Source organism: Trachurus japonicus, chromosome 6 (assembly GCF_045865225.1).
Source record: "Trachurus japonicus isolate A0001 chromosome 6, Traja_1.0".
Taxonomy (NCBI): Eukaryota; Metazoa; Chordata; class Actinopteri; order Carangiformes; family Carangidae; genus Trachurus; species Trachurus japonicus.
In genome coordinates this window covers 14,698,956-14,722,280 of record NC_140912.1, presented here as the reverse complement: position 1 = coordinate 14,722,280, position 23,325 = coordinate 14,698,956, and the positions used below count along the sequence as shown (strand labels likewise).

The 23,325-nt window shown below is 40.2% G+C and overlaps 2 protein-coding genes across 4 annotated transcripts; one reads left to right on the top strand and one right to left on the bottom strand.

Annotated features, from left to right (window-relative positions):
• Positions 1 to 615: 615 nt before the first annotated feature.
• malt3 (MALT paracaspase 3) lies at positions 616 to 8,350 on the bottom strand. The gene is made up of 15 exons (XM_085779168.1): positions 8,318 to 8,350; positions 7,916 to 7,986; positions 7,674 to 7,802; positions 7,333 to 7,467; positions 7,058 to 7,233; positions 6,767 to 6,863; positions 6,285 to 6,320; positions 5,958 to 6,161; positions 5,139 to 5,316; positions 4,892 to 4,966; positions 4,534 to 4,661; positions 2,953 to 3,102; positions 2,232 to 2,386; positions 1,431 to 1,547; positions 616 to 1,321 (listed from the first exon to the last, which is right to left on the bottom strand). Exons 2-15 carry the CDS (start codon positions 7,923 to 7,925, stop codon positions 980 to 982), a joined length of 1,932 nt encoding a protein of 643 aa, XP_085635294.1. The 5' UTR covers positions 7,926 to 7,986; positions 8,318 to 8,350; the 3' UTR covers positions 616 to 979.
• alpk3a (alpha-kinase 3a) lies at positions 7,720 to 23,318 on the top strand. Of its 3 annotated transcripts, XM_085779161.1 has the most exons (16): positions 7,720 to 7,816; positions 10,093 to 10,203; positions 10,523 to 10,792; positions 11,106 to 11,135; positions 11,481 to 11,602; positions 12,116 to 12,233; positions 12,360 to 13,722; positions 16,261 to 18,682; positions 19,150 to 19,297; positions 19,857 to 19,984; positions 20,091 to 20,126; positions 20,224 to 20,498; positions 20,603 to 20,691; positions 20,788 to 21,005; positions 21,087 to 21,135; positions 21,245 to 23,318. In XM_085779161.1, the coding sequence occupies exons 3-16, from the start codon at positions 10,665 to 10,667 to the stop codon at positions 21,582 to 21,584; spliced, it is 5,466 nt and encodes a 1,821-aa protein (XP_085635287.1). In that variant the 5' UTR covers positions 7,720 to 7,816; positions 10,093 to 10,203; positions 10,523 to 10,664; the 3' UTR covers positions 21,585 to 23,318. The 3 variants fall into 3 exon arrangements, with proteins under 3 accessions (XP_085635287.1, XP_085635291.1, XP_085635288.1); XM_085779165.1 differs by lacking the exon at positions 11,106 to 11,135; XM_085779162.1 differs by lacking the exons at positions 7,720 to 7,816; positions 10,093 to 10,203 and having other exon boundaries at positions 10,387 to 10,792.
• The last annotated feature ends 7 nt before the right edge of the window (positions 23,319 to 23,325 follow it).

Sequence of the window (23,325 nt, the reverse complement as noted above, 5' to 3'; positions counted from 1 at the left end):
GACAGTCACCACCCATAGTCAGTCGCGTTGTGTCTTATGGACACCGTTACCTTTCAGAGCAGCCAGTTCCCCAAACAGCAGCTCGTCTTTTAACTACTCAGACTGAAGTTGCCATGGGAAACAAGAACGGCAGGTGTAGCCGCTCAGCAGCGAACTAGTAACGTTAGCTAAAACTAGTGCTCTAGCTAAAACTTCAGCTAAGCTAAGGTTCAGCTAGCGTTCACTGACTCGATGACGTGTTGGACAGACAAATTGCCAACAAAGTGGACATGTTACAAGATGGTAAGTTGTGAATATAAAATCAATTCTTACGTTGACGATAAAAAAAAGTCGTCTCGCAGTCCTCCATCGTGTTTTAGTTGAATTAACCGACGTCACATTAACTTTGCTAAACGTCGTCTTTCAATCATCATAGTTGGTCTGATAGTACCTAAGTTAACTACGCAGATGTTTACGCTGCAAATTATGAAATATTTTTGCTCATCTTTCCCCGTAACATTTTAATAAAACACGGCAAAAAGTCGCCCCAGTTCACATGTCAGCTGTTTATCAACAGTTACATTTATTTCACGTAAATGAGACATATATAATAAAACAGCAAAATACAAAGGAACCAAAGTGGAAATCTTTATTTGATAAATTATTGACAGCTTTGATAAGTTTGGCTAGCCAGCTTGCCACTTATTAATAAAGTGTCATTCATAATTATAATATTATATACAATTATTATATAAAGGTAGAAAAAAATTAAATGATGAAGTGGTTTGCAAAATTAAGTGTTACGTTTCTTCAGTGTTGAGCTAAGAATTAATAGAAGTCAAATTAAATAAATCTCACTCACTCTCTTATTCATTCATCGTCATCATACAACATACAGATGAGACACATGATCAGTAAATAATCACATCAGTAAAAAAAAAATAAAAAAAAAAACATCAAAGTATCAACAATGTATTTACAGTGATTCACCCACAAACGTCTAATGTTGAAAAGCAAAGTCTCGCAGTTCATTCTCATCATTCTCTTCAGGTTCGTTGCTCCTTGTAACTGCAGCTTTGGTGGCACACACCGCCATTCTGGTAAAAGGGCGGCATGAACCAGCCTGAGTCTGAGGCAGCAGTGGCTTACTGCCTGAAATGTTGCCCATACTTCGAGCTGAAGCACCTTCGTGTTTTTTGTTTGTTGCTGCAGGGTTCCTCTTCCTGTTCAATTCACAAGATGCCACCAGAGGTTTTCCGATGTCCACATGTTTGCTTTCTGTCAGGCGTAGCTTACTGTCTGTGTGAGTATAGTGTAGATCCACCTTGATGACCAGCGATTCCTATAACAAACAAAAAAAATTCACTTTTATTGCAAAGACTTTCAGGTGAAGACTTGCAGTTTGTTTTACATAGGGACAGAGATAGGGAATACACATATCACTGGCATACCTTAAGCCTCTGAAGAGCACAAAGTCTCAAAGTGCAGTCTGGGTTATCAGAGGTGTTAAATAGTAGAGAGTCCAAATCCTCTGACCTGCCAGGGCCTGAAAATATGTCTTGCATTGTCTAAGGATAAAGAGAAAACAATATTTTGTTAGTATAATGAGCATTTATTAACCAGCCAACCATTTATTAACCAGCCACCTCCTGCATTTACAATGTTTTGGCAAATATTCTCTGCCAGGATCTGGTGCAACAAGCACTTCAATGAATCAGACACTAGATGTCATTATGGTCCAAGACTTGGTAGCCTAAAGCATTTATGCATTACTAAGAGAAGTGCAGCAGATTACAAGTACTACATCCTGCCTTGTCTTTGTCTTTGTGGTTGCAGCAGACGGGAAGTCTATATTTGGGCAGAACTTCCTCAAACATGTGAAACGTGGGGGTGAATGGTCAACATTGAGAAATTCCTGCTGGCTGATGGAAAGTGACTGCATGCTACAGTGAGCAACGTGGAATTTATGATGTAGCTAGATAGTACAATTGGGATGACAATGTTAAACCCAATGTTGATTTTACTAACTCACAAAGGAGAAAGTCAGAGCTCATGGTGGTATAAAGGTAGTTATGCATTAATAAAGGTAGTATGTCTGTATACTGCCCATTTATTGTATTTTTTTCACCAGTGGTGTGTTTTGTTTGATGTTGTATAATTATGTGACTGTATCAATTTCGTGTGGTTCCTATATGGATGGCAACAAAGCTTGATAGAATTTCTAAAAGTTTTAAGTCAAAATGGATATTTACAGGTTTGCTGCTCAGTGTGACGGTGCAGTCCTGGGTTTTGGGGCCTTTTGTCTTCACAGTGGCAAAACACACCAAGACGTTAGAGAACAAAGCTGAGAAGCTGACTTCCACTTCCACCCCACAACGAAACATCAGTCGTTTCTTCCGTGGTAGCTCTGAAAAAAGATATGAGAAAAGTTTTTTTTTATACAAAGGGATGAGGCTTAAACCACTACTATAGCGTGAACCTTGTTTATGCGAGACTGAGGAAGTTCTCATACAAACACAATCGTCATCATAGCATTTCATTGTAAAAAGGTAAAACACATTTGAGGAAGTTGGTGTTAAGGAAGGTGTGAAACGATTACTTCCTTCAATGAAACAGAAAGATACATATAAAATACATATAAAATTAGAGTAGTTCCCTATTTTGATTTATCAAAAGCATGAGTGAGTGAGTTTTTTTAATATTGTTTTTATATTGTTATAAAAATATCACATGAAACCACAATGTCTCTACTTGGTTTGTCACATTTTACAGTGTAGGAGGTGTGACAAAAATAGGTGGGAGAGCAATTCCCCTATCTCGTTGAAGGGGACAATAGATCAGTTTTTCTTTGATGGAAAATAAACAATATTTAGAATGGAGACATTTATATACATATCCTGTTTGCAACTTGACCTGGAATATAATGAACAGAAGAAAAGAAAAGCAGCTGTGGGGACGTTTCTTTCAACTTACCGTTTGCTTGTCTCCAGCAGGCATCTCGCAAATGTAGTTCCTTTGTGTGGCCGGTGGTCCGAACTGGATCTGCGAGGGATCGAGGTTCCTTCAGCGTGTGCTTGATTTCCACCGCCTGCTTTCCTGTGATTAAAGGGTCTCCGGCTAGATCTGGTGTAGCGAGGGGAAGATAATGTAGGTAAATATAATGCCACAAAGACCAGAAAACAAAACTCCACCACAACATTACATTCACATTCAAATTTCCATTTTATTCTCGTCCTCTTTTGAGACTTCCATTCCATTGACTCCTAAAATCTTTTCAAACTTTTCTCCACCTACAGCAGCATGTACGCTCGCACTCCTTTTGATCATGGGACTGCCTGAGTTTTGCAATAGCAGTGAGTGAGGAATGAGTGAGCTGTACGGAGAGTTAATCAGATTCACATGGTTGATTTTGAGGAACTTAGGAAAATTTGAAAAACTGGGATGATATTCATATTGTGTAGTTAATATTCACTGTAATTGCGTGGGCTAAATGAGTTTTGGAAAAACCCGTCTCTTTGTAAGATTTAAATATTTGCCTATAAATATGGAAATAATTACAAAGGTTAACAGGTTGGACTGACTGACCAGCACTGACCATGTTTAGAAAAATAATGTAATTAATTTTATGTTTGGATTTTGAGGTGATTTTGTGTCAGTTTTCTCATTATGTCAGACAAGATGACTGAATATCAGAACCAGAGTTTGTTTGTTTTTTGTTTTTTGATAAGTTACTAACAGTGGTGTGGTGCTGCAATTTCAAAAAATAAATAAATAAATAAATAAAATCCATAACAAAAGTTACATTTGTCCACATAGGTATGTCTACACACACACACAGTGCTGTCAGCAGGGCTTCCTGTCCTGCTAGCACTGATTTGAGAGTGAACCCATGAGAGCAGTCACAGTGGGTGCCCAAACGGCAGAGCAGCTGTCTTGCACTCTGCAGCTCTCAGGTTTCTTGCTGTTCTCTAGCCAACAGTCTGAGTTTCCAGAGAATGAGGTCACATGCTAATGGTACCTCAAAAAATTATTTCACTAGAGACCAATTAAAACAGACAAAACACAACGGGCTGACTTGATAAACTGTCAGTCTTGCTCAGTCACAGCTTTAGTCACAAGTCCTGAGTCAACAACACAGAAAATGAGTTGCCAACAATTATAAAACTTGTTTATGGTCCACCCAGTACACCAAAGAACAACCTGTTCCCCTCAGATCTGTTTACCCTGCATCTGCAAGAACTGTTGGCCTACTGAATTATATAATATTACATTATTCATTAATTAAATTGATAAATACAAAAATACAGGCTGAGAAAGTTTTGTACTTTGGGAGGAGAGCCAGTTTATCAGAGGTAGATGTGGACTTTAATCTCAAAGATGAATGATTATTGGTATCAACCAGAAATTCCAAACATATTCCTTTTTATTGTACCCGTGACCACTCACCCACTAAAAACTACACAACATGATCACGACAACAACACCTATGCCTTACTACAACATCATTCCTCAATTTTCTGATTTTAGATTTATTCAAAAAACAAAGATTCTTACCCTCAGACACCTTCTCTAAGACATGTGTGACTTTCTCCGCCTCAAGGATGTGCTTGTTCAAGTACTTAGTGAATATTCCTGTACTTTTCCCTCCATCCTGGACCTCAAAAGCCTCCGCATCTTCGCATCTGCAGTAGATCATGAAGTAAATGTTACAAACAAATGTTACAACATGCCATGTATATGAACAAAGCTACCATAAGATTTTTCAAATTTACGTAATGTTACATTTTACAGCATGGTGGCAAAGTGAAATAATGAAATATTGTCATTACATCGCCTAATAATCAATGTACTTGTGCAGTTAAATAACCGAGTATTTCTATATATTTACATGAGAAGTGTTAAAAGTACTTACGTGGCATAACCGTAAACAGTATTGCCACTAGGATTCTGTGGTGTGATGATTGAAGGTATGCGATCCTGGTTGTACCTTTAGAAAGAAAATACAGTTTTTAGATTAGAAGAATGAAGCAGTCAAAACAAACTCTTATGTATTTCATTTAAAAGTTTACATTAATATGTCTAATTAGGTACTTGATAGATGCAAAAATTGAGCCACTGTCATCTCTCAGTGAAAACTGAAATGAATGAATGGCACCTACCATTTTCTGCAGGTATCCAGTAGGATTACACTCAGAGCAGTTCGTCTTTGCTGCATACTGAGCATGACCCTCTGCACACAGACACAGTTTTCAGGTTGGTATGGCTGTGGGGCATCAACAGCTACCAAGTAATTCCTCCCCGAGCACTCATACCCATGACCCGCATAGTAGAAAAGACCTGTGAAGAGTCACAAAATGCACATCTATTTAATGCTGCAAGACTATAAAAATCACTTTTTAAACTCAAAACTTGCCAGATATCTACACTTTATGTTTCAAATGACATACTGTAAGTTTCCCATTTTCCATTTCGTTATGAACAAGAAAATAACAAAACAAGGTATCATTCCGACTCAGCATGACGGTTACCTTATTGTTTTAATATGTTATGTAATGTCATATTACAGTTGTATGATTGAAATGTGTAGTTGTGTGCACCTGTGTGCTGTTTAATAATAAAGAGTGACAGAAATGTAGTTGACCAATGACAGTGTTTATATTTTTAAAGGCATAGTTCTCTATTCGACAAAGTGAGACAGATACAGGAAGTTCCATATATAGCCTGTGAATACTTTAAACACCCATGCTTCTCTTATCTGTCATCGTAGCCAGACATACGTATAGGCAAGATACTATAAACCGCTCGTGGGTTCGTGACCCATGACAACAACAGATAAGGCACATGATACAGCGAAGAAAATTACAATATAATCTTTTTAAGTCTCTACGTCAGAGTTTATATAAGCACAAAAGCTGAATTCATGAATCAGCTGACAAATATAACTAATAAAAACATTAATGGAGGCTTACTTTACTTACCATAAACTCCTCTGTCCAGGAGTTGAATGAACTTTTCAATAGCAGCCAGCATCTCCTCCCTGGTGAGGTCAAGCAGGGATACCACCCTGAAGCCGAGCTGCTGTAGGAGGTTGGCCAGCTCATGCACATCCATAATTGGAGCCATCAAGCCAGGGTGGTTGGAGTAATTCAGGTTTCCAATGAGTAGGGCAACTTTATCAGTGGCTAAGAGGTGAAAGTGGTGTTATAAATAGCAACACGAGGAAATTTTAAGACCACAACGGTTTCTCTAACTGTCTAACAGGTTATAAATAGCTTGACACTGAGGTTTTTTCCACAACACCATACCTGTGGGTGATGCTGGAGGAAGCCGATCAGTTTGCACTATAAAAAAAAGAAAAGCAAAAGTCAGTGTGTCTTACAATTACTAATTTCTTGTACTGATCATTTGCAGAGGGCACCTAAAGGGCAATGCAGTTTAGCAATTTGACAACAGTTTTACATTATACGCACTGTACAGACAAGTTACAACAGGAGAAGAAGCGCTGCAAGAGCTAGTTTCACTTTACATCACTTTTCCTGTTAAGTATCTGAGCCTCGGACCAAACACTATTTGGAGCCTAACAACTTCCTTTTTACACTGTAGAAATGGGAAAGTACCTCCAGCATAATGGAAACAGCTAGAGGCCTCAGTGCTTAATCAGTGGAATGAGAGGAGTCTGTTTTTCTCCACACCCTTTTCAGTGGAAATGAAGGAAGTAGCGTCTGAGGAAAATAACATGCCCAAAATGGAAAAGAAAAGGCCCCACACAGCCGGCGAAAGTGCTTACCAATGCCAACATCAACCGCTTCAGTCCATCTCTCCTCCAGAACATTTGATATTGAGCACAGGTAGGTTCCTCCATGTTCACTTGTTGCACGGTCAATCTGCAAATATCACAGCAATTCATTTTCTTTTCATTTGTTCCTATTACTCAAACACAAATCAGTGGCAGAAAATTTGCCAAACTTTCGAAATGAATTACATCAGTCAGTGAAATAACACAGTAAGTACAGCACAAAGTAAACAATCACTATCAACACTGAGGTTAAGTAACTATTCACTTGTGGTCTTCCCTTACCTGTAGCGTGTCACCAGTCATGTCTTGCAGGGGCTGTCCATTTCTGTACCACTGGTAGTGTGGAGTGGGGATGCCGAAGGCAAAGCAGCGGAGAGTGAGTTTTGTACCATGTCGGACTGTTTGGGGTTTAGGGTTGATGGCAATGTGCGGCTCTCCCTGCCAGTGCAATGGTAAACCTAATGTGTGACAAGTTATAGACAGATTCAAACCCACAACTCTCAATATGAACCATACGATTACACCATAAATCAAGGCGAGAGTGTCACAATACGTACCTGACTTATCTATGTCTAACACCTTCACTTTCACCCAGTCGCTGAACACACAGTTACAGAAGTGGTCACTCACTCGGCACACATAGAGCTCTGTTTTTTCGGCTGTGATGGTCAAGTCTGCTTGAGTAGCACCCGGCACCGTTTTGGGGGGGGAGGGAAGGGGGAGCTGAAAAATGATAATTATCACAAACATTTTATACCTCCTATATATTTTACTTAATTTGTTGTTTTTAGATGATTCTTTATGTCATGGGATTTTTTTTATTGAGCTGACTTGTTTCTCAGCAGCTGTAACAAAGGAAATTCATATTGAGATATTTTTAACCAAATGTAAAATCCACATACCTCCTGTACATCATTAGTGAACCACTGGTAGTTGAGGATGCCCGTGCCTTCAGCACGGACACTCAGAGTCACTTTGTGGTTCACTGGCACACACACAGAGACAGGATGACGCACTATGAAGATTTCTGGAAGACAGAAGGTGAGAAAATTCAATTCACCTGACATCGCAAGTTCATAAACATCTGTTTCCCGAGAAATCACAACACGCTGATGCGCAATCTAGAAAATAGCAACATACCTCTGATCATTATGCGACAGGGATGGGGACGGGATCCGGTCCTCAGTGCATTGTCCTCCTGTTTCACTGGGCTGTGGGGAGTTTGAGTTTCAATGAGAATTTTTTTTTTTTGGATTCACCCATTAAAAACCACAGAAGGCTCAAGTCTTCAATAACTAAAACAAACAAAGACAAAAAACTAAGAAAACAGTGAAAAGATTATTAAAACTTCGCTTTAAATGTGAACTCGCTGTAGCCTACATAAACCAAGCCTCTAATTTCCAGTTCAGTCAGCTTTAACCGCAGTGTACATTATCCTACTGTAATAGATAGCCTACTGTTTAGAAATGCCCTATTGTAAACATGCAAATGTAACAGTGATCGATAAGACCATCAGTACACTCGTGTTAGTGTGGAGGCTACCTGCCGTCAGTCTCGTACCAGTCGAGCAGCTGTCGGACGTCAGCCAGAAAATGTTTTTCTTCTCTTTAACTTCACTTATTTTATATTGAGCAAACTCTTCCCTTTCCCGGAAGGAGGCAACGCGCACACACACAATACCGTAAGGTGTGTAATATGAGAGCACCGCAAAAAAACTACAACAACAACAACGCGTCTATCACCTGAAATTGTTATTTTGCCCGTGAAGTCAGTTGGCCTTTGTGTGTTATTTGTTGAAACTGTCTGAAAATACCAACTCTTTGTCGATTAGATGGGCTGGAATATCGAAAGAGAGATTCGTGTGGAGCCGCTTCTCCAAACATTATGGTAATCATCAGTGGTGGCTTAATCTGTTACAGTCTATGGTTGAGGTTAGAGGGTGACAAAGTTTAAACTGGACAAACTCAGTCTTGGCTTTTACTATGATAGATAAACCACACACATACATGCAATTCTTATGTAATGTCCTCACTGACATTAATATTACTGATCATCTCAATACATTACAACTATGTGACTTTCAAAATAAACAATTAATTGTCCTCTTATTTGATTAACCTTTATTTTTCTTCTATTGTCAAGAGGCACTTTTTTCCACTATGGATGCATAAGTGTTCTTGCAAGTATTTGCAGTAGGCTACAGTATTTAGCCTGAAGTGATCATAAAGCATCATGATCTTTTTTATTGCACCAAACATATTGACTAAGCTGGAAGTAGTCCAATAGCCATGAAAAGGACAGACAGGCAACCCGGTATTGATCATTACAGATATAGCTTTAATTTTTAATTTAATTTTAATTTTAATTTTTGGGCAGCTCAAAAGACAGTGGCTCCTAATACTTTTTTATATATTATTTTTATACATTATCAAATGTTTGTATTATAGTTTGAAACCCTGTCACATTACAAATGTAAAGGTATGACATTTTTACAATCAAACAATTGAGATATTTGATGGATTTGAGGATGTGTTTCTTTTTTTTATGTTTGTTTGTTAAAGCTACATTTTTATTGTTATTTATTTATTTATTCATTCATTTTTGTTGACTCTATGTGTAAACAGCAGAGGGTTTTGACCAAGACACAACCACAAATTACAGATAAAGGAATGTTAACCAGAAATACCACTATACTTTTTTTTTTTTTTTTACACAATTGTAAGATTAAATAAAACACAGTTGTATAATAGATTCATCCTCTAATGACTGAATATCACAAAGCAAATTGGTTTGTTTTCATCAAATTTTTCAAACTAGAAATCTAAAATGACAACTAACACATTGATAGTCTAAAATAACCTTACATCATGAAATCAAAGATTTGGTCAGATGAGCCTGTTTGTGTTATTGATGTGAAATCATGTGGGCATCAAGTGGGTCACTATGTTTTGAGCATATGTTGCAATGAAAAGTGAGAGAATCTGTGCTGTAGCAACCACTAAGCAAAGCATAGATCATAGGCCATCGGCTGTCATCATCTACGTCATGAATCATATTATACAGGCATGTTTTGCAAGTTGACATCTACTCCACTTCAGTGACTCACTAAGATGGGACACAAATTTTCCAGCTTTTTAAGATGGATCAAAACAAAGAAGTGTTGTTTTTTTTCAAGAATGACCACTAATGATTTCTAGGAATGTGTTCTGTTTAAAATCATTAGCTTTTATTCCTCATTCAGTTTAAGTTTTAGACTTATTTACTAAGTCTAAAGTGTAGTTTCAGACAATCTGATGTGCTCTTGCACCTATTTGTAGGCTTGCTATAAATAGGCCCCTGCTGGCAACACATGCATGTCTATGATAGGCAGTTACAGAGATATTCTTCACAGACTCTGGCTCCAAAGCAATACTGACAACATCTCAATGGTAAGTTGAAAAGATTTAAAGGTTTTTAGGTTGCCAGGACACACTAAAATAATTTTTTCTTACATGTACAAGTAAATTTCTATGTTTTGTGTTTGTGTTTGACCACTAAGAGTCCTTCCACAACCTGATAGCTGATCTATTTTTAACTTGCTCCAATGTAAGTACTTTGCTTGGTCAAAGAGGACAAGCACAAGAGTCTGAACAGTGTGTTTGAGTTTTCTTTGAGCAAATATCCCAGAGAGAAACCCCTGTACTGTCTTTCATTGACTTCTTACAGGTTTTGTTGCAACTCTGAAGTGTTTCTTTTTCTTTTCTCCAGGGGTTTTTATATGGATAACACCATCAAATTTGAGCCTTGAACTTTGACAAGCTGTGGAGGTGAACACGGAGCTGTTTCATACTGTGGGGTGATACATTTATCTTGGATCTTACTTTTTTTGTGTGAGTTACTTCAGTGGACCATGACTTCCAGAAGGCCAATGACACGCTCTTTTTCTGGCAATGGGAGGACAAGCAGCTTCAGCGAAGAGGATGGCAGCTCTTCCAATGGCCGCAATACTTACCTCTCGAATGTTAGGCCTGAAAACAGGTAGACAGTCTCATTTATATTCTATGTATATGCACGTTATATAAATCTTTCTTTCTTGTGATTTCCATTTTGAAAAACAGCGTATGGTGGTCAACAGAAAGCTTTTGGGTCAGATACAAGAAAGGAGTGAGTCGCACCATTGACTTTTGCTTTAACATGTTCAGCACATTAAGGGTCAATCTACAAACCATCACAACAAGCTCCTTTTGACAAAGAGGAGGGCAGTTATGAAATCATTTTATTTAGGTAGGTTCCATATACGCAGATCTTATTTAATCATTGACGTCCCTTTATTTGCCTCCTCTCTGAATAGCTCAAGGTATTCTCACTACAGACCAACGAGGTAATCCTTGCTTTTAAAACATTCCTTCCAACTAACATCTTAACCACAAAAACTGGTGTACCCCAAGAATGAAACCTCCACACGTTTTAACTGTAATGTAAGTGTCTGGTTTGTCCAGTGTTGCGCTCAGTTTTAGTGAACAGTTTCAGTTTCAATGTTTGATTGACAGCTATGTTTTGCTTGATGTCTCACAAGTCCCTTTGTCAACGCTTTGGATTTTATTCACTACCAGAAATTTTCCATTAACATCTTTTCCTTAGTAATTGGAATGTACTGCACAGAGGTGGAGAGGTCGCTGAAATGATAATGAAATTCAGGCTCTAATACATTGGTGTTTCCTTCCAGGAGCACATTATGCAGTGTCATGGCTCAGCTGACGGAGGATATACAGCCGTCCTTTGAGACCACCTTGAAATCCAAGGCAGTGTCGGAAAACTGTAATGTGAAGTTCACCTGTGTGGTGTCAGGTAGGCCTTGTGTATTTGACATGTCTCTGCTTGTTTCTTTCTTTGTTTTTTGTTTTGTTTTTTGGAGCAAGTGAAAAGTTTCAGATTGGTCGTGGTGTGAGGAGACAGGATGTGACTAATCTAGTAACATTGAGCATAACATGAGAACTCTGGGGACACATTTATTCTTCCTCAGTTGCTCCTTTAAGACTACAAAAAATCGAAGCTGGTTCTTCAAGCTGTTGCCTGCAGGCAGATTGAATGGGTGGGTCCGTTCAACAGTTGCAGATGTTCCTGTCTGATGCATCACAAACGTGATGCAACATATTCATGCCAGAGGTTCTGTACTGTGCTTTGTTAACTGTGTAATTTTTATAATTATAATCATTATAATTATTATTTAGCACAACAAACTGTGAATAAGCATTATAAACTGTCTTATGTTTGTAGGGGGTATACATTAAATGTACATGTGTGGCATGAGCAATGTGTGTTTACTACCAAGAGGCAATGACAGCGTCTCTCTGTCTGTAGGTTACCCAGCTCCGGAGCTCAAATGGTATAAAGATGATATGGAAATTGATCGGTACTGTGGACTCCCAAAATATGAAATTCGCCGGAATGGAAAAACCCACACCCTCCATATATACAAGTATGTAAGGCAACTTTGCAGGGCTCATCTATACACCTTTTTGAACTAAAAAAAAAATGCAGCAGATTTTTTTTCTCTGCTTGTTGTATCAATGAATACCTCTAATACAAAAATGTCAATTTTCAGCTGCACATTGGACGATGCCGCCATCTATCAGGCCTCAGCTAGCAACAGTAAAGGCATTGTCTCTTGCTCTGGAGTTTTGGAGGTCGGCACCATGAACGAGTACAAGATCCACCAGCGGTTCTTTGCCAAGCTGAAGCAGAAGGCAGAGAAAAAGAAGAGAGACTTAGAAGAGCATACAAAGAAAGATGATAGAGAAAACATTAAGAAGGAGAAACCACAGAAAAGCCCAGAACCTCCTCCAAGGAAGCGACATGTTCCACTTCCACAGGAGAAGCCAGTGGTCAAGGAGCCTGAGGGTGGGGAACAACCAGGAGCTACAGCAGAACCTAATGGAGTTAGCTCGGAAGTCATGGAAACAGAAACTTCCACAAACATCAGCACAGAGAAGGAGGTACTTCCACCTGTGGAAACTTTGGCGAAAAAGAAAATGAAGATTTCAAATGGCGGAGATGTTGGGGTTAACAACAGCAGTAGCATCAGCACTAATGGTGGCAGGAGCCATATGATGGGGAATGGAGGTGAAAACTGTTACGACGGAGGAATCGGTTTGGCACAGTTTCTGGCAGAGACTCTCCAGTCTCAGGCTTCTGACGAGAAACAGAACTCATCTCGGGTGGAGAAACCTAAAGATATGAATGTACCTATTGTAAATGACAGGACAGAGACAGAGGGGATGCAGAAAGAGAGGGAAGAGCAAGAAAAAGCACCAGAGGAGAAGTATGATAAAGACAGAAGGAGTGAGGAGGACCTGGCCATAGAAAGAGAGACAGACAGTGAAAGCCCATCTGAGATGTTGCATACAACAGCCCACAATAAATATGGTTCAGAGGTCAAACATCGCGGCAAGGCTCATAAAGATCATGACCACCACAACATCCAGGCTTCCATTTCCTCCATGCTCCACACAGTAAAGGACTTCCTCTTTGGTAAGACTAAGAAGGACTTTCATGGTTACATTGAGGACAAGGACAGAGAGTTTGACCATGAGACAATTCAGTCTTCCTATCCAGATACACCGCCATCATTTCGGCTGCAACTGGAGTCTAATCCAGATGTGTACAAACCACCCACAGAGGATGTTGTGCCTATGGAAACAGATAAACCAAAGGAGTCTTCAGAAAGTGTGGATATACAACAGCAGTCGGCATCATTGGCGACACATGAACCGAAACCCCAAGACAGTGTTGTACATATAGATCTGACACCAGCTTCTAAATTGCCACCAGAGAGCACAGAGAAGTCCACAGAGCAGGGTGCCAAGGAGGCTGATGATGCTGTGGAGGCCATGGAGGTGTCTGTAGGGAAAGACAGCATCAGTCCAGCCAAAGAAGAACCATCGTCTGGGCTTCAAGTTCTCACTGAGGTATGTACTGTGGTGTTGCAGGACCGTCTAATAGTAGATATATGCAATAGATACTGCATAGATACCACATTTGTATGACCAAAGCCAAAGCTTGAACCTCTACAGCCTAGATAAGACTTAGAGCTGCTTCTGGTTGTAAAATGCAGGCAACGATTCGTAATCAGATGATGTATTAATGGGACAGTGTGAGTCAGTAAGACAACACAACCACTTCTGTGGGTTTACTGCACAACTGTACATAGTACACACATACAAAAACAAGTCAGAGAAGATAGTGTGGGAAACCTAAGGAACCATAACAACAGGGAAACTTGTGCTACATACCTATATGTGTGGGTGAGGGTTGTTGTGTACCTACACTACACACTAAGATAGGATGGGGAATATCTCAGATGTTTGGCTGAGCTGAGCGAGACACTAGTGCGTCAGAGATCATGATGAAACCTGAATGTCAGAAGTGGTTCTCATGTTACAAACAGGGCATGACAGAGAGTCTGGATGAGCAGTAGTAGAGTTGAGTCCTGCGGCAGGTCTTAGCATGAAAGGAGGGCCTCGTCACATTGGACGCATTCCTCACTGCCCCCATACCTTAAAATAAACCTCTTCCTCATCTAGAGAAGAGGGAGAAAGGCAGCACTTCTGTGTCCAGTGCGTCGATTTGTTTCATGTCTGTCACGTGCAAAAGAATTAGAGGATTATGGGTTGTGATAAATGCACTGCACAGCACACACCCATACAGTAAAAAAGCTGATGGTGACACTTTGTGACTTATTATTTTTATTTTATGTGTGGATGCACTTGTGGGACTTATATTTCTCCTGAAACTGATTTGACTTTGATGTTTCCATTGTGATGGTCATTAAATATTGCTCAAAACTTATGGTCATGGATTGGATATTTGAAAGTAAACTCAATGAAATAGTGACTGGATCTTCTCAATATTTGCATTTATTCAAAAAAGTAGTAGTTAAAAAAAAAAAAAAAAAAAACACTTAATAGTTATTAGAATTTTATTTCTTTTTCTGCATTTTTTTGTTTTATTTTCCTATCCGGTGATATGGCAACCACATAATTAAGATAAAAAATTGCACTGACATTATGACATATCAGTTATGATAATCAATCATTGAGCACTGGAAGCATTCTCAATTTATGAATTGGTTTGCTCAGTGACTTCAAAACGACGCGTGGAAAAAGGAAGTGAAGTCATTTAGTTTATCCGCCTGCAGAGCAAGGTCGGTCGTTAAAGTGGAACTACAACTTTACCTTTTGTTGTGTTGTGGTCAGACTTTATGGATGACTAAATGGAGGAAGTCAAACTGTTTGTGAACAATGATTTCTCATAGGTGTGACATCTATTTACATGCACGTGTCTATTGATGGCCAGTGCTTCATTTTTAGACTGAATGTGACACCAGTTCTGTTCCATTGAAAGCAGCGACTTCTTTTTTTCTTAGTAGCCACTGCTGGCCAAACATGTTGTCACGAGTTGTCACGTGGCTTCATTGCACTTCTGCATAAATGTAAATGGTGTTAACCACAAAACAGGGGAGGTGAGGGGAAAAACCTTACACTTCTCTTTATAATGTAAATCTTCTTTTTTGTGCCATACCTACTGAAAATAATTTACAGTATAACTGAAAGTTTTACAATTTCAAAGTCAGGCCCTGGTCTGTTTTGTCAGTCACAATTTAATGTTGTCATTAGTTTGATGATTGATGTCGATACTCAGGACAGATTTGTGTGAAACCCAGACATTATGACTGGTGTCCTTGCTGAGAGATTGTCCAGCAGGTTCAATGTGTAAACAGCACACCCCTGTCAAACATGGGAATTCCCCTGTGCATGTTTCAACACGAGACACAGAGTACACAAACAAAATCAAAATCACTCTCTGTTGTAGTTTGTTTTTGAACTGAATGGTGACTGTAACATGGGTTAGGATATAACCCATTTTATAGTTAGGCTACTTAAAAAACACAAAAAACATTCAGGATTTAATTTAGCAAAGACAAACTTGAAAAGATGAACTGTTGAACTGTTTGTTCAACAGTCTATACATTTTATTGGGCCCCACATGTGCAAACACTTGGTTTCAGCCATGTGACATGACATAAGGAACTTCCTGAAATAAGATGAGAGGTCATAAAACACACATATTTACTGACTTGCTGTAGTTAACCCAGTCTCTTTTTGAACTGTTTACTGTTTATTAATAATGGATTAATGCTGTTTACAGACTGAGTCCAGTGCTCTCGCTGGCTGTTGGGGATATAACACTGTAGTGTAATTTTGGATGTGTCAGAATATGTCACTGTTAATGACAACTAATAAATGATTTATGGTGTTGCAGTTTACAATGTCAAAGGTCGCTTCAGTTTACTGCAACAGGCTTCTTAAAATACTTTATATTTGTTTCCATTCAGTTGCACAGTCTCTTTGCTTGTAACAAATATAGGTATAGCTGCAACTGTAAGTTTTGAAGTTGTAATGTTATTTTTGTTGTGTTTTTTTTTGTTTTTTTTTACTTTTCCTCAGATGGAAGACAAAGATTCTCAAGTAGTCTCAGTTATCAGAGAGGTTCCTGTTAAACAGCAGGAGCCAGATTGCCTGGTAGATTCACCACAGCCTGATCACCACGCTGCAAGAGATGACTCCTCACCCGGGGAAGATATATCTCTCTCACCACAGACCAAATCCCCCTCTGAGGAAGGAGAGGAGCAGATGAGTGTGAATAACATGGGCAAAGAAGGTAAAACAGACACAGAGGAAGGGCTTTCTTTGAACAAGTTGTGTGAGGAGGAGAAAGCTGAAGTGAAATCAAACCCACAGCCGTACTCAGATATAAACAGATCTGAGATTACTGAATTAACAGCACCTTCACTGGAAAAAAGAGTGGAGCCATGTGAATCTAAAACACCAGATCAGGTGCTTTTGCCTCTGCCTGCTGTGGCAGCCGACACTGCAGAGAAAGATTATGTAAAAGAAGAGGCAGAATCTACTTCATTGGTTCAGGAAATGAATGTAGTATTTCCGCCTAGTGCAGCCCCAGAGAGTTTAGAGAACACTGACCTAAAAATACAGCCTGAATGCCCTCCTTCTACAGCAGGCGAAAGTGCAGAAGTCCACAGTCTCGATCCAACACCAAGCTTAGGTTTTACAAGCCATGAAGAGAAAAGTGAGTTGAAAGAGGTAGTGTTAGTTTCAGAAGAAAATATAGAGGTTCAAGGGGATAGGTTGTGTAAGAGTCTCAACACGCAACAGCATGTAATTTTAGAAGGTGAGAACACGGAAACAAGGACTGAGGGTTTACAGTCTGAAATGGAGACAGAGAAGACAGTAGAGGAGTTGGATGAATCAAAAATTGTTTCAGTAACACAAAACAATGTAAGAAGTGCTAATGTTGTGGAGGAACACACTGAAATTGCACAGCCAGATGGTGGTGAGACACGGCCGGTACCGCCTTTGGATAATATTCCACAAATCCAAATATCTACAATTGAAGACACCCCAGAGGTTAAAGCAACTGTGCCACGTACAACCCAAAATGAACATTTTGTGATTCCAAAAATTGAAATAATGGAGCCTGAGCTCAAAGAATGCACTCAGCCACTAAGTTTCCCAGCACTACCTGGGCCAGAGCCAGAGCCTACTGTTTTACAAAAACATGATGCAACTCCTGTGTCAGAGATTATGGGCCAAAACCAGAGCGTGACTGATTCTCCAGACTCGTTGCCCACAGAAGAAGGTATGCAGAATGATTATAACCTCTCCCCGGCACAGAAAGTAAAGGAAGTTGCACAATTAGATGACGAGACAGAAATGCTTGAGCAGGAGCAGCCATGCATGGAGAGCAGTGAACAGCTCCCTCAGATGGACTATGCATCAATTCCTGTTATAAATGTTTCATGCACTGATGACAAGGAGAATGATGCATTTGTAAATGCCCATGTTTCACATACACCACAGCCTTCTGAAACTCCAACAGTGCCTTTGTTTGTTGTGCCACCAATATCTGTCACTTGTCATGAAAGTGATCCCGGGCTGAGACTGCCCACATGCAGAGAGTGGACAGAAACAGAAACCTCAGCTGCCACACAAAGCGGAACAAAGCATGGCGCTGACATCAGTGAGAAGGCTGAAAAAACAGAGAGTAGAAAACATAATCTTGAGGAGGTGTCAGACAAGAGTGCGAAAGAAAACAGCCCCTCTTTTCTACTTGAAACTCAGTTACCAAAGGCTGGTGAAAATGAGTCATTGCTCAATAAAGCAGCTGAAAAGATCACTGTTCCTGAGAGGAAAAATAAGATAAAACCTCCGAAAGACACCAAGATAGAGAACTCCGTGTCTGTTGAGGAGCCACAGAGAAACAGATGCACTGTTGAACGACTCAGCTCTAAACCCCCAGCACATCCGTCACTGAGTCCAGCCAGTCTTCGCAAATTCATGCCCAAGGCTGCTCCAGACCCAGACAGTGAGGCGGTGACGACTGTCCCTACCATCACTGTGGGTGATCGTCAGAGCGACAAGGCAGAGGAAGATCTCAGCGGAGGCTCAACACCGACTTCATCCCTCTCCTGTGAGAGCAGTCCCCGGCTAAAACGCAGAGACAGCCTGTCACTCATACGCTCGGCTACGCCTGAGGAGTTGGCCTCCGGAGCTCGGCGTAAAATCTTCATCCCAAAGGCTAAAGACGATGGAGACGGAGCACTGCTCAGTTTGCTCGACACTCAAGGCAAGAAGGACACTTCCTACATGTCACCCAGCCAGGCTCGCAGAGCGGCGTTTCTACTGGCCTCCGCAGGACAAAACACTCCTCCGATGGAGAGGCGCTCTCCACTACTGAGCCGCAGAAAGGCCACCTTGGAGGTGCCAAAGGTGGTGGAGGAGACTCCAAAAGAAGAGCCAGCCACCAAGAAGGAGGAGAAACCAGCTGAAAAGAAGTTGGATCCTTTGAAAGGTAAAGTGCTGACAGATGGATCTTGTTTAGATATCATATTTAATATCCAAGTAAGAAAAGTTTTGGATGTTTTCCAGTGAGAGCTGTACTATCTTCTTTGAACCTTGTATGACTTACTTAACCAATTTATATAAAGCAAAAAAGATAAATGCAATATTGATGAATTCTCAGGCTGCCTACAGTGTAACATTTGACTTGTGTGACTCACTTTTTTTTTGACTTAGTTTTTATAAAATCCCAGTACAAATGGTCCCATGGGATTCCTTCCATGTTTTTTGAAGTTTGTCAACATGATCATCTGATCAGTGCACTGGCATTTGAGGAAGTGGAAACACTAGAAAGTCTCTACTCTCTCGAGTGCAGTATATATTTACCTTGGACCACTTGGTGGGTACCCCAATCCCCTCTCCCTCTCTCTCTTTTCCTCTCTCTCTCTCTCCCTCTCTCTCTCTGTCATACACCACCAGCTCCTCAGGTCATCCGTAAGATCCGGGGAGAGCCATTCCCAGATGCCTCTGGACACCTGAAGCTGTGGTGCCAGTTCTTCAACGTGCTCAGTGACTCCACCATCAAGTGGTACAGAGACGAGGAGGAAATACTAGAGGTTAAGAGAAGGTAAATCCCCTCGGGTCCTACTGTGGCCACCTGTAGCACCAACTGAGCAAAATCACACGGTGTGTGTTCACTTTTGTTACGTATAATTGATTCAATAATATCACCTTTTTCACAGCTATTATTCTGAGGATTTCCAGCCAACTTGAGTGGTAAAACTGGGCAGGTTCCAAATGTTAAACAATAACGCTGCAATGTTGAAAAGGATTTATTTGGGTCCCGTGGCCTTCTGTCAATTTCATATTCTCACTGCAGAGACATCCAGCACATGTGACTGTGAACCCCACAGCTGTGACACAGAGAGGTGAATCTCTGGCTAGACACAGAAACTGTAACCTGACACGATATTTTTTTCATCTCTAGGGGGCATTAAAAGTCTATATATGTGCTATTGGTTGCTGTGTCAGCGGATTGCTGCCACACAGCATGATTACTTGTCCCACAGTGACACCTTGTGGGCTGTTGTTGAGCCTCTGATGTTAGGTGTTAACAGATTTGATGAGCCATCCGACATGTGTAAATACTGATGTTTTTTTGTTTTTTCCATCTTTTTGTCCTGAAGTGGAGGTGATGAAAGTCAAGTTGCACTGGCTATTGTGCTGGCATCCAGCCAAGACTGTGGGGTGTACGGCTGTACGATCAAGAATGAATACGGGACTGATACCACTGATTTCCTGCTCAGCGAAGACAGTAAGATACAGAATACATGGAGAAATCAAGTTTGAAATCTAAATAGCAATAAGAGTTATTTTTTTCTGAATATTTGTGTGTTCTTTTATTCTTTTGTATTTTACAGTTCTCTCTGAGATTCTGCTAAAAGATGATTTGGAAGGTAAATTTCTCTGTCAACAGTTTACCATAGGAATCATCAATTAATTGACACTTTTTATGAACGGTAATGGTAAATATTTATTTCTGTTTTCCTTAAGTCGGAGAGGAGATTGAGATGACCCCGATGCTGTTCACCAAAGGCCTGGCTGACTGTGGAAACTGGGGTAACAAGTACTTTGGCCGCATCATGACTGAGACAGCGAGCATTGGGGAGGGCTGTGCTCACAAAGCCAGCAAAGTGAAGGTTATTTATGGCCTGGACCCTGTCTTTGATTCTGGAAGCAACTGCATCATCAAAGTTCAAAGCCCCATCGCCTATGGGACCAAAGAAGAGCGCAACCTCACTGAGAGGAATCTAGAGATTACTAAGCAAGTGAGTAATTGATTAATTACCTGATCTAAATTGCCCAATATAAAGTCTTAGTGATAATAAATGCAGTACATGTTTCTGACCTATGACATCCTTTCTTTTGCCAGGAATGCAAAGTCCAAAACATGATTCGAGAATACTGTAAAATCTTTGCAGCTGAAGCAAGAGTTATTGAGAACTTTGGCCATTCACTAGAGTGAGTGCCACGCTAATTATACAGATTTACGCCTCTCCAAATGAACAGTATTGTACACGATCAACCCCACTATGTGTTTTGCTGTGGTTCCCACAGGGTGATTCCTCAATATCTGATGTATCGTCCTGCCAACTCTGTGCCATATGCTGCGGTGGAAGCTGAACTTGCAGGTGTCTTCCTCAAGTATTGTATGATGGATCCTAAAGGGAAACTGATTACACGAACCATTTCTGAAGTGGAGCAGAAATGCAGCGCCTTCCAGCACTGGATCCATCAGTGGACGCACGGCAACTTACTCGTCACTCGGTTGGAGGGTAAGCCGCACAGACAAGGTAGTAATTACCCATATGTGAGAATAAAGATATGATTAATCCTCTTTTGATTTATATTTGCAGGTGTTGAGTGGAAGCTTACTAATGTTAGCGTTGTGACCAAGTCAAAAGGGTTTGTATCTGATACATTAAAATGCTGATATATTCAATACAAGCATATGTCATTGTATTGGATTGTGCAATGGTAATAGCTAGAATAAATTTTGTACTTTATATTTTAGATACCAAGGATTAACTGAGATTGGCTCTCCTGAGGTATTCGAACAGTTCCTGACACAGCATCAGTGCAATTACTACTGTGGACTTCTTGACCTGCGCCCCCTGAAGCCTGTGGATAGTCTGCTGCAGCCTAACAAAATAAAGGGCTCCAGGAGCCCCCTTCTCAACCGCAAGTTGGGCTCCAACAGCCCGCAGCTGCAGCGGAAAGGGCAGAGCCCTCAACTGTCTAGAAAAGCTAATTCTAGCCCAAGAGTGACCAGAAAAGTTCAGGAGCCAGAGAACAGTAAATCAGACGCCAAGGCCAAGCCTGCAGAGACTGTCGGTGCTCTTGAAACGCGGTAGGAGGAAGGCCTTCCTATTGTAGTGCTATTAATGGGTAACTTTTACCTGTTTCTTTCCTGTTACCAAAGCCAGCAAGGACGTGAAGAATAAGAGTTATGAGAAGAATAGCTTTTTGACCTGACTTGTGAAAAATATACTGTGAATTTCTCAGTTGTCATCACGCCCATCCAACATCCATTTACCAGCTGTTCAGGTAACTTCTGAATACAGTTAACTAGGTTAATGAGAATGTTTGGGGTGATGGATGCGAGGTTTTTGACCCTGTAGGGGTCAGAGGTCAAATAGGAAATTCAGTGTGTGTTTTTTTTTTTTACTGTAAAAAGCCACTCAGCCAGATGAGAGTTGACACCCGAGAGTCTTATCAGCTCTATAAATGGACAAAAAAAATCTCCACGCAGGTTTTATCCACTTGAAATACGTTAAATTGCATTTGCAGTTGTACTTTTCTTTTATTGAGGGGATGTCCTCATTTTAAGATTTTGATTGAAAGGACTGTTGCTGTATAAAACGTGACACAGATAGAGAGGGGATGGATTTAGTGTATCCTTATTAAGCAAGCATGTTCATCTATGATGCACAGAACATGTGTTGGGTACAAAGTTTATCTTGGAGATGTTATTTGCGATTAACATGTAGAACTGCATATGCAGCATTTCTTCACACAGCAAAGTTGAGCTGATGCTGTTGATTGCCAGCACCATTTTTAGGTCAAAAATGTTTGTGTGCACTGTGTTTTTCGGCATTACTTTTTAGTAGTTTTGGAATACTTTGTATGTGTTTATCATAGAAGTTGTCTGTGTATTTAATCAGTCCTTTTACAGTATTTCACAAATGCTGCTGAATACCTCTGTGGAAGCCGTAAGCAGTAAGGGGCTTAGCAGTGAACTCCTTAACTATGGCATGCTTATGCTCATTGACATGCAAACACATGAGCGTGTCCCTAGCAGCACAGAGGGCTGGTGAATGAGGTCCACACAGCAATTTGGACCTGTACTATGGACTGTGGGATAAAAACACACTGAACAAAATACCCAAATGAGCAGACTCAGGACTTCTAGATGGCTATTGATCACTAAGTGAGCCTGCCTGCGTGAAATCTGTAAAGTTTTACGATAACTGACAATCACATTTGGCTGAACAGCACAGCTGGAATTTTTGCAGGGGCGTAATTGGACAACAGAACCCAGACCACAAACACTACAGGAATTTGGTATTAGAAAAAGACTAAAATGTTCTTGTTGTCTCATGCCTTTCCACAGGTATTTATGGTTAAGTTCGGTCTCCAGTTTTTCTTTTATGCCTACATCACGTCTTCCCTCTGACAAGAAATCTTAAGGAATTTCCACAATTGATTCTTTGTTAATGATCAACACAAGTTTTCAAATGAGTCCAAAAAGTCACTCTTAAACTGCTGTTGTCAGTTAATTGCATGAAGCCTCTATTAAAAGCACAAAACACAATTTTTAGGAGGAATATTTGAAATGAAGATGAAATATTTGAAATAGCAAAGTAAGTGTGGAGTCATGCAAACAAGCCGTTGTATTGTGTTTATGTGTACATAAAGTCACTAAAGGACTAAATATGTGAAGTAGTGTGAAGAAATTCAGTAAATGTGTGAGGGAGCGTGTGAATGAGTGGGTGAGTGAAGAAATGTGGGTTTACAGTGTGTGCCATCTTTGATATGTTACGCCATGTCAGCTGAATTTTTTTAAATAAATGTGTAAAACATTTGCAGCCAAGC

Coding starts and splice junctions, on each gene's coding strand:
- malt3 (XM_085779168.1), bottom strand. Junction 6,321..6,766: donor AGCGGTTGATGTTGGCATTG/GTAAGCACTTTC, acceptor TTTTTTTTATAG/TGCAAACTGATCGGCTTCCT. Junction 6,162..6,284: donor TCCTCCAGCATCACCCACAG/GTATGGTGTTGT, acceptor TTCACCTCTTAG/CCACTGATAAAGTTGCCCTA.
- alpk3a (XM_085779161.1), top strand. CDS start 10,665: ATGACTTCCAGAAGGCCAATGACACGCTCTTTTTCTGGCAATGGGAGG. Junction 11,603..12,115: donor GTTCACCTGTGTGGTGTCAG/GTAGGCCTTGTG, acceptor CTCTGTCTGTAG/GTTACCCAGCTCCGGAGCTC. Junction 20,499..20,602: donor ATCTAGAGATTACTAAGCAA/GTGAGTAATTGA, acceptor TTCTTTTGCCAG/GAATGCAAAGTCCAAAACAT.